Below are 15,886 nucleotides of genomic sequence, written 5' to 3'. Positions count from 1 at the left end.
TTGGGAGAGTGGCCTAAGAGGGTCTCACTCTCTCCCTCCTCCCTTGATCTCTCTGCCTGCCAGGAACTCTATATTTTTGTCTGTGATGCCCCTCTGTTATGCTGTCCTGCCTTGCCACCAGCTCACTATTGACTGAAACGTTGTACAATGATGACTCAAAATAAATCTTTGTTCTTTAGAATTGTGAGTGTTGGGTACTGTGTCTCACTGACAAGAAAAGTAACAAAGACATGACACTCATCAGATGAGAAAAAAATGATTAGCTTTCTTTATCTGAGAGACAGCTGAAAGCACACCTTCAGAAAATTTTGGCTCTCATTTTGAGCAGTGACATTGTTTGATTTGATTTGAGACTGGAGTTTTTTCACAAAATTAGGTCTATCTGATTCAGCAAGACTGAGTTACCAAGACTGAAATCATGCGAACAGATTAACCTAGAACCTTGGAGAAAAAGGTGTAGAGTAAGGTGTGCCTGGGGAAATGCAATTTAGAAGTTTTTTACTTCCCAAAGCAAGTCAAATGGTTTTTTGATCTCGACTGTCACTAACTGAACTGTGTTTACCTCAACCAAACAGAAGGTCATATATATTCAAGTTTTGTTGATATTGTTGTTGTTTTGCCCACTACTGGAATTCAGAATAGTCTAATTACTCCATTGATCTCAGAACGGAGCTGAAGCCAAACAAAACTTCAACAGCAGTTTCTTCCAGGCTCAGAGAGCCAGAACCCTAAATGTATTTTCTCATATGAATTAGCTGCTTGGTGGTCACAGCTTGGTATACAACACAGCAGTTGTTTGCTCCAGTTATGAAAACACTAACACCTGCATGAGGTCCTTAAATGGAAGTCAATGAAATAGCAGGTTCTTTTTCTTTTCCAGGTAGCAGTCAAAATAAAATATCCAAGTAGAGGTAGTGTAAGTGGACTAGACCTTCAGAAACATTCACCTTTCAGAGCAGGTCGGTAAGTACAATCCTTAAGGCCAGAGTAGCAAGCACAGACTTCTATCACTTCAGTTCTGGGTACTCAGGGGCCCTGCTTCCCTCTTTATTCTTCACATCTTATGCAGATGAAGATTTAATTGAAGTTAATTATGAAACAAACTAGGGTCCCATAGCCTAGACCAGTGGTTACAAACCTACCACATACATGATATTTGCATCTTTAACAGCTCTGAAAGGTTTGCCTTAGTAAAGCCTACCAGTGCCTTAATAAAGCCTACAAAAGAGGGTGCAAAATAATCAGAACCACTACTTTTTGTGAAGTGCTCCCCCATGTCACAACTCAACTGTGCTACACAATATCAACTGACATACACAACAACCCAAAGAAGTAGCTCCTGAGCTCTTGCGGCAGACACAGCTATCAAGAGAATGGTCAGTCAACTCTAAGAAGCAAACTGCTTGAGGTCCAAGGCCAAAGCCTACGTTTATAAACAAGTTTATGTTTTAGTAAGCCTTTGGAGGGTTGGGGCTACAGGTCACTAAGTGGCCCAGCCTAGGCTCAAACTTAAACCTCCTCCCACAGCCTTCCAAAGTGCTGGGATTACAAGCATGTGCCACCATGCCTATAATTAAAGACTTTTATATGAGGTCCAATGCTAGTTCTTCCTACAAGTAAGCTTTATAGAAAAGATCTCAAGCTTTCTACAAAGTGCTTATAGTGGACATATACTCAGTGTATGACTTTGCAACCAACAGGAGTAAAGTTCATGGCGTCTGATTGGAGTAGAATTCCCTATTACCTGAAAGGCTGTCCCTGCTATGAGTACTTTTTACCAGATTCTTCCAAAGACAGATTCTTGACAAAGACATAGGCCCAGAGCTTCCAACATTCAGTAAAAAGGCAAAATTCACTTTATCCATATAATACATATTACAATTCTCAGTCAAGTTAGTTATCTAGATTTATCAGCTTAACCTAAAATGTTATAGAACTTAATGTGTCCTTCCACAGCACATTATATACATATATGATAAAATCCTATCATCTCCACTTTCATGCCTCTCTCTTTTACTAGGCAGTTAACAAGTTAAAGGTAGAGAGGATGTTTTAATCACATGTGTGTTCCTGCATCTTAAAAGTGCCTTACCTGGTACAAAAACCCAAACAGAACACTGGGTAAATGAAGGAAGAAATGAGATTATATGGTATTTGTTGGGTAAGTTGTTCCTCTTACAAGTCCAAGTGTATGGGTTATCACTGGGGCTAAGCAAAAGGCGTGGCTTACTACACAACCTTCAAATTGTGACAAGGCCATTTTACTAGGGACATTTATAAAAACAAAGGTTCGACCAGCCGTGGTAGCAGAAGCCTGTAACCCCAGCACTCGGGTGGTTGAGGCCAGCCTAGGTAGCCTACATAGTGAGTTCAACGCCAGCCTTGACTGCATAGTAAGACTCTCAAAAAAAAAATCAGAACAAAGATTCAGAGATAGACATCTGAAAGAGAGCCTTGAGAATGCTTTCAGAGAACAACTTTACTAGAAATAAAGCCAGTTTGATCACAAGCTTACATGGCGTTTAGTGGACAGTGACTTATTCATCCAATTCTTATGTTTTTCTTTTTGCTTTTTGAGACAGGGTTTTGCTATGTAGTTCAGGCTGGCCTTGCACTCACTATGTAGCCCAGGCTGGCCTCAAACTCACGGTGATCCTCTTGCTTTTGCCTTCTGGGTGCTGGCACTACAGGCATGCACCACCATGCCAGTACTATCTTTTAATTTTTTAAAACAGTATGGTTACTGTTGGCTTCAGATATGTAATAAAATTAGTATCAAATAAAAAGATACTGAATTTTCTATCACAGGGATTTAAATTTTGAAACCTCCTGTATTATATCTACACTACATGTGTACTTTATATTTTCATAATTGAAAATCAAAATACAATGTTAGGGAGCACAGCTGTCAAGTCAACAAGTTATGTTTTTCGGCTCTGGTATCTACTAGAAATGTGTGTCCTCAGGCTAGTGCTCTAACTTCTCTAACCTAAATTTCTCATAACCTACACAGGGATGAAACCTACCCTTCAGGTTTCCTGAGCTACTTTTCAATTCTACTAAAATGATGAAAGAAATGCACAGGCTGGAAGGTAACTCAGTAGTTAAAGCACATGGTGCACAAGTCCAAAGCCCCCAGGCTCAATCTCCAGTACCAAACACATAAGCAAGCAAGCAAGCGCACACACACACACACACACACATACACACGCTCATGCACACACACTCACACAGAAATGCACAGTAAGTAGCCCATGTTACTGAGATTTTTTTCTGAGATTCATTAAATCTGCTGTTAAACTAACTGGAAGGCTGTCGTAAAATCCCAAGAAACAAATCATAATACATATTTAAAGATATACTAAGACTAAATAGTATAAATCAACTGGCAAGCAAAAATATATTAGAATTATCCACCCACCATTAGCAAGTAACCAGGGGAAGTTTGATAGCTTCTGAGTGCAGAATGGTCTGAAAGCCCAGGCACCTACCATCTAGGTTTGATCTTTAGTGGCTTTCCCTTTAGTCAACCTCACAGATTCTCAGACTTTAACATGCATAATAATTGCTTTCTGGGGCAGGGGACGTAGCTCAGTAATGTTTTTAAAAAAACTGCTTTCTGGATTGTTTCAGTACAGAATTACATACTATACTTCTATGGGCAATATAAAGGAATTCAGGAATAATTTTAATTATAGACAAGTTTTATTCTTAACTTCAGAAACAAAATCTCTGTATAAAATTCTTCTATGTCCCTTTAATTACAATAATTTTGAGAGGGAAAGAGGGAGGGAGGGAGGCAGATCTGAGCCACAAACTAGTTGCAGGTTAAGCAATGGTTACGTTATACCTTGCCTCCCTCAGGTCATTAATGGCTTCCAGCAGATAAAATGGGCCAGACTCATCACTGGCCTTCATTTAGGGTACCACACACACACCAATCAGTACTCCAATCAGTACTGTAGAACAGTGACCGTCCTAAAATGACCACTTTAAAAAAAAAAAATTCATGTGAATGTAACAAAAGGCAGAACTGTGGCTATGTAAAGCCATTTATAAGAAAAGGCTCTGTTAATACAGTCAGAGGAAAAAGATTCCTGAGCCCCTTCTCTCACATTTCCCTCAGGCTTGCATGATCTGAAGCTGATGAGCTAAGTGTATCCCAGCAGGTCTGAAATTGTTGGCCTCTCCCCTTCCTTTGCTCCAGGGCTGTGAAGGCCCCTCCAGACCCAGGGGGAGAAAAAACAAATCACACTCCTGCTGGGAAGCTCCTATCTGATCTTCACCCACTGGCTGCCTGCTCCTTACCATTCACCTCCTAATGGATGATACCACCTCACATTATCCTGTTTTATTGCCCTTCTAGCACTTTCCAGCCCCACTTTCAACCCCCCACTGATGTATCTATCTGTCCTCCTTTCCTGTACAGCTTCCCCCACTACTACCTCCCACTAACCTGTAAACCCTTGAGGGCAGACAAAAGGTCCCTCTCATTCAACACTGCCTGGCACACAGTAAAGTTCTCCAGATACTTCTGGTCTGTGTCAAGTACAAGCCTTTCTTAAGCAGCGCCAAATCAGCAAAAACACACAATGTAGAATAAAAAAACAGTGGCTGGAGCCGAGCTGGAATCTCAGAAGACTCCTCCCTACTTGCTATTCTATTTTGTCCAGAATGGCACTTTCCCTCTGCATCCTTAGAGCTTAGGCCAGCTGCATCTAGATGTTAGGAAGATCTCTGAGATTTTGTTTATTTCCCAGCTGTATCCTGAGCCCCTTGAGATCAGAGCCAGATTTTTCTGCATATAATACAAACTGGATTCTGCACAAACACAGTGGCTATTGTACAGAATTTAGTCCAGCGGTCTAACAGAAATGAATGAACACACATTTACCTCCTTGCCATCAACTCAGAAATAAAAGTGTCATGCAGTAGAAAGAAGCAGGTTCTCTAGTCAGACAGGCCCAAATTCAAATCTTGCCTCCATTATTTGGCAGTGCTCACTCTGTGTCTGAGCCCACCACCTCAGCAGTGAGAAGACACGACTACCTCTCTCTCAAGAACACTACAGGTGTTGCTTATAGCACCCTAACACCAAGAGAAAGTGCATAAACATCACCTTCTTTAGCAGCGGTATCCTCCCTACAGTACAAAGACAAAGAACTAGGACACAAACTTTACTTTCTTATGTAACTGCAAGTCGCATACTCTTATGCCCTATTTGCCTCATTTCTCAAAAACGTTTAGAATCACAGATGAAAGCATGAAAGCACTTTGCAAGCAGCAAAGCATGAAAAGACCAAAGCAGGAATGCTGCTCACTTAAATGTGTTTTACTCCAAATGAAAAGGCCATGAAGGACGGTATCTGCTCACTTGGTGACAGGACACCACGACAAAGCAATGTGGCTTCACAGCGGTGACAACCCACTTACCGCCCTCCTCTGCTCCTAACTCAGCTCTTCTACAAGGAGGCAAGTGGAGCCTGACGTTGACTTGTTCTCTCTGAACATTCAATATTCCTGGGTATCAACAACAATCCAGAAACACAGGGACTATCCACCGAGGAAGAATCAGCGACATAGTGTCCTTTTAATACAAACGCAAGTTACATGGAGTTAACAGTCAGCCCTGTGTGGTCTCAACAGGTTCTCAAGCAGTTACTCAAATTCCCAGTCCTCTTTCAGCAGGCAGAGCTCCTCAATCAACAGAAATTATCCAGAGGCCTTCACTGGCCCAGACGTTGTGTTGGAGACGCAGCTGTCAAGACCTGAAGACATGATCCCTGCCTTCCGGGAGCCCGCAACATGAAATGGCAGGTAAATAAAGACACAAAGAGATGGCTGAGAATGTGAAGAGCAAGTACAAAGCAACACATAAAAAGAGCTCCTTATTTTACAGGCACATCTCACACAGGTGGATATTTAATCAAGTACCTTCTAAAGGAGCTAATTCATACTATAAAGAGATCAAAGTAAGGAGTTACTTTTCCCACCTTCCCCAAGCTGACGTGGGCCTAGGCCACTCCAAAAAGATGAACTTTCAGAAGAATCTTGAAGGCTGCACATAGTTTCAGTGAGCAAAGAGGAAACAGAAGCCCACTCTGTGCAAGAGAACATCTGTGAGAAAAGACAAGGCGGCAGGGAAGTGCTGGCCTGTTCTGTAAACAGAGACAAAGTGCGCTCTAAGTCTGTTTCTATGAGAAAACAGAAGAGGAGCTGGGTCTGGCAGAACTGCGGCTGCTCCCACAAGGCGGGAAGAACACGGAAGTTGCAGAGGAGAGAAAGGAAGGGCGACTGTCAACAATGAACACAGCCAAACTGGATCCAATGTCTGGAGTAACGTAGGCTTTGACGGAAAAGCTGCACACGATGAAATTTACAATCCCATACTTAAGAATATTTTAAAAGTCATCAAAAGACAGGAAAAGCTTAAGGCCAGAACTTCAACCAGACAGCAAATACACAAAACCTGTATCTATAAGCACCTGATTCCAAACGTTGATAGACAAAACTGCAAATGCTCGTTTTTATTTTGAAAATCCTTCCTGATGAAGCTATATTCTAAGAACATAAGTCCTCTTTCATGTAGTACAAAAACAGGCATACTATTCACACGCAACACACACACAATCAACACTGTTGGAGCTGAAAGTGACATGAAGATGCTGCCATGTTGGTATCTCCTAATGATCAAAGCCCTGTTGGACTGAAAAAAACTCTCAAAGGAAGGGGTGCACACCTCATGGTGAGAGGCATTTAGGATCAGACCACAAGGCACAATGGGGTGGCCCGGGCTCTTCCACTTGAAGGCAAACCACAAGGAAAGTAAGTTGAGCACAGAGGTACACAAAAACCCACATCTAACCACCTTTGAGGACCAATCACGAGGTTCAGATTCTGACTCCTGAGCTAATGTACCCAGTCTGACAAAAGATCTTCTAAGTGGATAATTACAAAATAACATCCTAAATAATTTTTTTTTCCTTTATCAACAGAAAAATCAGAATTGACTTTGGGTCAATTTGGGACTTTTGGGACTTCTGATGACTACTGGTGACTTCTATAATGAACAGACCTATAATGCTGTTCATCTGCTCCATAGCCTCTGCACTGCAGTTCTCCAGATTTCACAAGACATTTGACAACAGTAAACTCACCGGGCAAACTGAATGTTGCCACAATATCCAACGTAGTATTAGTTACCATACTGCTTCCTTTTACTTAAGAGAAAGAGAAATATTCCGGGAAAGTAAAGTAGAAGAGATTGTCAACCTTTCTGCCACAGTAAAATAGTCATCTTTACCTTCCTCACTTAAGTAGAATCCCCTACTGATCCTTTAGTATTACCATCCAAATTCACAGCTTCGTTTACCCTGTTACCAATCATTTGAAATTTTTTTTCTGGTCATAAACTACATACATACATTTCTTTGAAAGATTTACATTTTTTACATCAAAATGAGACAATAATTGCTTCTACCCTCTCAGTTCCAGAAAACCACTATGCTGTCCTTAAACTTAAAAACCACAAATGCTGAAGATCACGAACAAGAGGAATGTCTAACTGCTTATGCTATAATGAAGGAATAATGAGCCTTGCATTGAGAACAATAAGCTCATTCTTGACCTACTATCCTATTTATCTTTTCTATTCTCAAAGTTAATTGCTTACATAAGCATGCCAATTTGCCTTGATTATAGGATTTTTAATAAATGAATGCTGTTTACATTTCACAAGTATATTTGAATTTCACTCCAGGAAGCCAAGCCCATCAAGTCCTTGTAAGTGGTAAAACCAGAGATCAAAGCAAAAAGCTTGCCTCGAACCAAAGACAATTAGGCTTGAAAATAGAAGCAGGCATACAATCAATGTATTTATTGCTTGCTTTACTCCAAAAATACAATGCTCAATCTTAAACTATAATATATAGAACTTAGTCTGCAAATTTTTATTTCAGTAAATTGATGGTCATTTCTTAAATAGTTAAATAAGTCTGCCATTCAACACATTTTGATCATTTTCTGTCTTCATCTTGTTGCTTTTGGTTGAATCAAGGATTGACTTTTGTTTGTTTTTAAAGTCTTAATTTTGCCTAATTTCTCCAAAGTTTTTCATTTCTTAATTAGCTCCTTTTCTATTATATTCATCAGACTTCTTCGTTGGCTTAATCTTTTACATTTAGTCTTTGAGGCAGACGAGAAAAGGGGAAAGACACTCTTCTAGCATAAAGCCAATCAACCTATGCGGCACACCCAAGTCCCATAGAGAGCCTTTTAAAAATACTGATATCCAGATCACACCCAAAATTGGTCAATTTCTGCGAGCTGGATCCAGTGACCAGTACTCTACAAGGTGCCACAGATGACAACGATACAAAGCCAAACTGAGAATCACTGTATTAACTTATCATTATCAGTTCCTTATTTAAAAGTAAAGTGTTCTACCAAACTGCCATACAGGGAGCGAGGAACAAAATTCAGGTTCAAATCAGTGAATTCTGTCTTTTCACTTACATCTTGGTGTCCCATTACCAAGGACATGGCAAAAATATGAACTATCTGACACCAATCCCAAAGCCAACAGAGTTTCTGGATAAGCCGGGCCCCAGGCACTATCTACCCTGGGCAGACATCAGTCCGGTGAGATGACTCCTGGATAGAGCAAGACCCGAATACTCTGAGACTTTCGGCTACCCCAACAAAAGACAAAGGCTCAAAAATGCAACAGTACAGGGTACAGAGGGTCAAGCTCACAGCTACTCACAAGATCACAAGTCTGAGGCCATCCTGCACTACTTAACTGTATCTCACAACAAAATGTTTTATAAAAGAATGTGGAGTATCACTGGTTTCAATCCCCAATACCACACACATGCATAAAACCAGAACAAAAAAGTCTAAACTAAGACTGCATGTGAAATAAGAGTCAGTCAGTTCCAGAACACCATAAATGTGATTGGGATCACACAAAGTTTGACCTAGAAATTACACAACTCATGATAAGATACCCACCTAGAAGTACTAATGGTCATGTTCTTCTGTTTCTTAAGAGTGTAAAGTGATACATACCTGTCAGTGTCATATACCACTACATCATGCAACAGGTCCTTGGTATTTCCAAACTGAAGGATTCCCAGACAGCATGGCCCACAGCTGCGACCTCAGGTGAATCATAGTCCATGACGCAGCTCTCCAGCTACCAACTCCCTCTGGATTTGCGTCCAAGTCATACCAGTAGGAAACGACAGTGTTATATTGAAAGAAGAGGCAAAGGTAACTGGGGTGAGGAGAAGAAGCTCTTCCTTCAGTACGGACAGATGAAATGTTAAAAGGAAGACAAGGATGAGCTGTCTCCACCCCCAGTATTCAAGTAGATGGGAGCAAAGATGGTGTATGAAACCTCTCTACCAAAAACGTGACCCCAAAGCCTAGGAATACACTTCTGGTCATTTGGGAAAGGAGGGTCTTTGTAAAAAGTCACTCTTCAAGAGGGCCTTTATCAAGTGGCTACACAGTTTGTAATTTTTCTTCTTTCAGCCTGTTCTTTTATAAGGATTCACTGCTTTGTTCCTAAAAAGGATCCACAGCACCACAGTCCTCTTGCAAAGGAAAAAGTTGTCTGTAATCAGTGCTTCTTTTATTAGCCACCTCTTTTAACCTTAATGACACCTTGAACAAGAGACTAGGAAGCCCACTTTCCCTTGTCTTTACATGCCAAAAACATCTAAATGAGACAAGAACAAAAGTTCATTAAGACTAAGTCACCCAGAACACCCTTCTTACAAAATCGATGAATTTCCAAAATAAGTAAGAGCCTATACTTGTTTCTTCTCTGAAGAGACCTACAAGGGCCACTCCCAGGTACTGTGGCTCCACGTCTCCCACCTGCAGGTCAAGACTCACTGAGACAACTTTCAAGCCTATAATGCGCTTGGGGTGGGAAAGGCCTTCCTGTCACCAGCATTTTTCACACAGCTCTGTCGGAATAACTCCAATGGAGAAGTCACTATCTTTTGATAACTCTAAAAGTATTTCTTATGCTCATATGATTTTTAGCCCCAGAGAATTCGATTAGTCCACACAGAATACGGCTACACTCTTTTCCACCCCAAAGCCCAAGAGAACTGCACGGCAGCTAATGAATTACAAGGTGTTACATTCTGTAAATTTTACACTTTCAAGTACTATGATTTCCATCATCTCAAAACTGTCCTGATAGTTATGCCAAATAAAATTCCTTTGCACAAAGAAAACCAAGAGCCAGGGAAAGAACTTAACTTATCCAAACTGTGTTCTAAAACCAGTTCCCCCATTCTCTAAAACCCTTAAGGGATGAGTAACTCTCCCTTAAGGGTTTTAGGGCATGCATACCTCTCTCTCCAAATTTCACCACTTCACACTGCTGCCGGTTCCTTACTGTAGGCAAATACTTGTATTCCAAGACTATTCTTTGATCTAATACCTAAAATATGTTTTGACAGTTTTTACTGATCTTAGGAAGAAAAATGCACGGTGATAATAATATGCACAGCAATAAGCATTGATGGGGGGGAAGCAGCTCATGGAGTTACTGAGGAAGGTGAAATGATAATGGTTCAATCCCACCCCCTTCCACAGCTTTCCCTCACAACAGAGCAAGGGATGTGCGAAAACAGATCAGTAGCACACAACGGCCTCACCACACTCCCACCCATCCATCTGCTCAACAGACCTCATGGCAAGTGTTCTCCTTGGAAGGGAAGGGCAACTTGAAGGGGAAACAAACTTGGCCTTCCTTGTCACTTTCACATTTGAAGTCCTCACATTCCAGCGACAGGCTGCTCTTTGCTCTGGTTTAGCAAACCATAAACATTCTAACCAAGGGATTTCAAATCTATACTGAAAAAATGAAGAGCCCACTTTTGGACCTCATCAATGTTTTAACTCCATGCCTGAAAACAGAAGAGTTGCCAAAAGGATCTGACGCGGAAGAAAAATATCACATGCATCCTACTGCACTTACTTTTGAGAAATTGCTGCTGATTTTAAACAGCCTGAAACTTGCTTTTACCAGATTAGAAATTTTTTTACTCCTAGTTCCAGTCCCCGACTCCCACCTATCCAGGTTTAAGAAAGCATAATAGGGAAGCCAGAGACCCAAATATGGGCTAAAATCTTAGATTGGTTACTTAATAACTATATGACTTCTGGTAATTTACACATGTACAGCCCTCCTGATGGCTGAACCAACTGGGAAGGTTAAGCGAGAACACATAAGCACAAGACATCTTCAGAAAGTATCCCATTCCTTCTAGAAGCAAAATGACTACATCCAATCTCAAGAAAAAAAAAGCCTGACAAAGGAAAAACTGAAAAGGAAATTTACTCAGTCAGATACCAACACTGATACCGATGCTGCTCCCAATATCAAAAATACTGCTTTACATATTAGCAGTGCTGCCTGATATCTGATAATACATGAAAACACAGCAAGTAAGACAGAGGACTTAAAAATATTCTTTTATCTGAAGTCAAAAGGAAGGCTCCTTAGGGCAGCTCCTCAACAAAGCCAGTCAAGGACTTAGATTTTATGCTGTTAACAGTGACTGCAAGCCAAAAATGAGTCAAGGATGTTATGAAGTGTCTAACGTTAAAAAAAAGTATTCTTGGCTAAAGACCATTGGCTTGTCACAATGCTCACTAAGAAGCATCGTCATAGGATCTTCTTTGATAATAATAGATAAGGGAGGATTTAAGGGAGGATTTTGACCCCAATAACCATATAATGTTAAGTACAACGGAAAGCCACATGGATATTTAAACATCAATGCACAGGACTCAAAAAATACAAGCTAATGTTACCTACAAATCCACATACCCTAAAAAAACTATGAACGTATAACTTGTAGCACACTTCCACCCAAGATTAACAAACACCATTTATGTGGGGGTTGCATGCATGCATACATACACAAAGGCATATCACCTGATAATTATACCTGAAAGCTAAGTCCAAAAATACAAATGGTAGGGGCTGGGGATTTAGCTCAGCGGCATAAGTGCCTGCCTTGCAAGCAGGCAGTCGTGAGTTCGATTCCTGGTACCGATAAAAACGAAAAAGACAAAAAAAAAAAAAAAATACAAATGGTTAAATGTATACATTAAGTCAGTAATCTTTTCACTTGAAAACAAGTTTTATAACTAACAGAACAATGCTGAATGCAGACTCAGGAAGATAAAGGCTCTCCTTTAATAGGATTAAACTCCTAAGATGTAGATCCAGTTTTTACCAGTAATTATTCACAGGAAGTTTTCAAAGTTTAGCCCTCCACTGATCTTATTTCAATAATCTTTTGCCCTCTCCTTTTTTCTTTCCATTCATACCCACTAATTTTTCACATTTACACAACTTAACCCATATTAACTTAAGCGGAGAAGAGAGATATGTAACTGAGTAGGTCTGTGCTCTATTAAGGAGTTTCTAACAGGAAATACAATGGATCTGTCATTTTAGTTTTTATTTACTCATCCATAAGGCTTCAGATATTCCAGAACTGGAGATTGGGAATCACTGTTTTTCTAGCCTGAAGGGATGCATTATTTTATCAATATAAGTCATACTTATAGTACTTGTACACTCTTCTATACAGTATTACTAGATACTTTATAATACACAACCGATATGAATAATGCCGATGCAATATTCTCTTACCTAAAGGTAAGGAATTTCTCCACATATATACTTTAAAAATCTGCCATCTAAAACATCTCCTTCAAGCTTGATCTTAAGAATTAAATAGTTTTAAATGCTTTTTCAAACAATTCATGAGAAGCAAAGTAATGCAAAAACTGAGAACTTTGGATACACAATCTCAGAAAAAAACTGTCTACAAGAGAAATCATAAACAAGTGGTAGTAGATCATTTGAGGGGGTTCCTTTGACTCCAAAGATTTCCCAAGAGCAAGCAGAGCTCAGCTGGCAAAGTAAACAAACATCAATGGTTCAAGTGCATTCTGGACAGGAAGGTCCCCAAGCTAAGACATTTCCCAAAGCTTTATTATTCAAAACAGATCAGCCTGATATTTTACTTTTGTATTTTGTTTGCTGGAGTGGCTCAAAATACTGTAAACAACTTTAAAAATGCACCCAGTAAGTGTGTGAAACTTGGGAAAGGCCACAACAACCAACCACCGCCCCTAGGGGCCTGGGGTGTACAATCATAAAAGTCTACAGACTAAGTTTGTGACTGGTAGACTTACTAGGAACACAACTCCACCATGTTAAGGAAGGGACATTATTTTTCTAAAGATTAATTCATACCATGTGTTATTAATCAGCAGGGTAACTGAAAGCTCATGCAAAAAAATGTTATCCCAGTTGAGTAGAACTTAATTGCATTGTTATTATTATGGCTGCTGCACTGGTTCCCCGTGTCACTGGCTCCTCCATCACCACTAGTGCTCAGGCACACGGTATCACAGCATGGGGGAAAAACAGAAAACTCAGAGCCAGGAGGTAAGAACCATGTGCCTCATGGAACAGCTTTTGTTTTTAAGAAAAACGTTTGTCTCTAGAAAGAAGGGATCAAGTATGCGCCCAGACTGCCTTGAGAAGCAATTAAGCTTAGGCTGTTTCATTTCAGGGTCCCATTTTGCACAATGTGGGACCAGCTGTGCGAGATCTTAGAAAATGCAAAGACAGGCAACGTCATTTATCTCCTGCACTGAAACACCAGCTTCCAGGTGGCTTATTCTCCCAGAGAACACAAAGCTAGGTAACCTGCCATCCAGAGCAATATTTCCCAGACCAAGCCAATCCCTCCTCAAGGCCTCAAGAAAGGCAACTGAAGCGTCCCAGTGGGTGTTTCAATCTCATAAAACCGATTCATCTAGGACTCAAGACCTTCCCCAAAGTTTGTCAGTCACATGCAAAAAACACACTCAGAAAGGCTCAAACGTTGGCTGCCTCTATCACAAATTCCTCATGCTGCCTAGTCATATGGGTTTTAGGGTAACCAGCTAGGAAAGGGGAAATGTGCAAGTGTGAGGACTGGGAATGCGTCTGGTCTGGCCCACTTCCCTCCCAACACCCCTTCGTGGGGCTGGGACACTGAAACTGGAAGCGCGGGGACCAAGTGTAGTTCAAACTCTGGCTGAGGCAAGGGGAAAGCCGCCACACCCTCTTGAGCTCATAGCACCGCAGGCTCTGGCTGGGAAGGACCCAGAAACTTCGTCCCAGCACGAAAGGGAGAAAGAAGGGACTCTTCAGAGTCTAACAAGCTACAGGGCAGAGAAACGGAATGCGGGAGGGAGGGCGGCCCCAGCCTGAGCGTGGAGGGCGGGGGCTGCCCGCGTAGTCAGGACAGCTCGAAACACGTCCCAGCAGTTAGATTTAAGACCAAAGGGACATACTGGGGTTCTGCACTGCCTGGGTTTGGGATACCCCTCCACGCTTGCTTGGGGGCCGGGGCGCCGAACGATTGCGCGTCTCCCCGATGCTTTGCGGGTCGCTCCCGCCCGGCCAAGCCGCGACGTCTGCCCTTAAATTCGCCTCCGCTCAGCGCCCGGCAGCCACCTGCGCCCATCTGCCGGGACCCCGCAGGCCTGCGGGTGGGCGCCCGAGGGACGGTCCGCAGGGGCTCGGGGTGTGCGGATCGGGGTTTTTTGTTTTGTTTTAAACAAAAAGCCTCGGCGGCTCGCACCCCCCTCGCGGTTCGCGCCCCTACCCTTCACACCCACGCCGCGCCTCCCCGGCACTCCAGCCGCGAAAGCCTCCCGCCAGACAATGGGTTCGGGGTTGGCCGAGCAGCCCGCCGGTGCCCCATCCCCATCCCGGGACCCCACGAGGACTGAAGGCGCGCGACTCCCCGCGGGCGGACAGGAGGGCGGCGAGGCAGACTACAATGGGTCTGGGCAGCCTCCCCGCGGGACGGCGGGGACCGGGCGAAGGGGAGGGGGCCAGTCAGCTGCGCGCCCGGCCGGCGTGCACTCACCAGCACTATGGCAAAGCGCTCCTCCAGTTCACCTGGCTCCGGCATCGGCAGCTTCAAAGGCACGGTGTGCGCCCTGAAGTCGGTCTGCTGCGAATCCATGCTCCCTGCGTTGCCCATGCTGGCTGCGCGCTGGAGCCGGGGGCTACTCCGGCCCCTCTGTCCGCGTCGGAAATCACAGCAGCTCCAGGCGCTCGGCTCCCGCCCTCCGCCGCGCCCCGGCGAGTGTGCAGCGCACGCCGCTCCCTAGCACTGGCGCCCGGAGCCGAGCCGCCCCCTGGCCTCCCTCATGCTCTCGGCCGCCCAAGCGCGGCCCCGGCCTCTTCTCCTCGCGAGGGGTCTGCAGGGCGCCGGGCGCCTCTCTGCATGGTGCTCCCCGCGCACCGCCCCTTGTCAGCGGGCGCGTCCAGCCGGCGCGTGGTCCCTCCTCCTCCCGACCTCCCGCCGCTGACACTTGCAGACCGAGCCTACACCGCCACGCACGCTCGGCCAGCACCTCCAGCAGACAAATGCGGCTTGGCGCTGGCGGACACAATGCCCCGCTCGCCGACCCCGCCCCCGGGCCAGCAGGCCCCGCCCACTCGCCCCGCGGGCTGCCGGGATACGTAGTTTCGCTCGCAGAGTCCATTCAGCCCTGCCTGCTCCTTGAGACTAGGAGGTGCGGAGACTCCAGTATGGCAAGTCATTTAGATCCTTAGAGATCTGCTTCCCCGACCATGAAAGAAGCTATCTCATCTTCATCACATCCGACAACTGAATCCAGTGAATCAATGAATAGACATTGCATTCTGATTTAAATTTCAGAAAATTTTCTCTGTTCCAAAGTATATAGCTGGATAAGGGACCTCCAAGTTGTTAAGCAATGACCTACTCCCTAAACTGGGTGTCAATCCATAGGTGCTATGTTAACCATTCCC

At 43.4% G+C, this 15,886-nt stretch overlaps 1 protein-coding gene across 11 annotated transcripts in view; it reads right to left on the bottom strand.

The window, feature by feature from the left end:
• Positions 1 to 15,489, bottom strand: part of Fmnl2 (formin like 2) — a 277,669-nt gene extending 262,180 nt beyond the window's left edge. For 9 of the 11 annotated variants that reach the window (XM_063259092.1, XM_063259096.1, XM_063259095.1 and 6 more), the window contains exon 1: positions 14,973 to 15,489. In XM_063259092.1, coding sequence (XP_063115162.1) covers positions 14,973 to 15,089 — 117 coding nt within the window. In that variant the 5' untranslated portion in view covers positions 15,090 to 15,489. The remainder of the gene's footprint in view (positions 1 to 14,972) is intronic. The other 2 variants (XM_063259094.1, XM_005007693.4) reach the window with 1 other exon arrangement.
• Positions 15,490 to 15,886: the final 397 nt, after the last annotated feature.

The sequence above is a fragment of the Cavia porcellus genome, unplaced genomic scaffold (genome assembly GCF_034190915.1).
Source record: "Cavia porcellus strain 051 isolate PalLab524CR breed Dunkin Hartley unplaced genomic scaffold, mCavPor4.1 scaffold_12, whole genome shotgun sequence".
NCBI lineage: Eukaryota > Metazoa > Chordata > Mammalia > Rodentia > Caviidae > Cavia > Cavia porcellus.
This window is presented reverse-complemented; position numbering and strand designations above follow the sequence as displayed.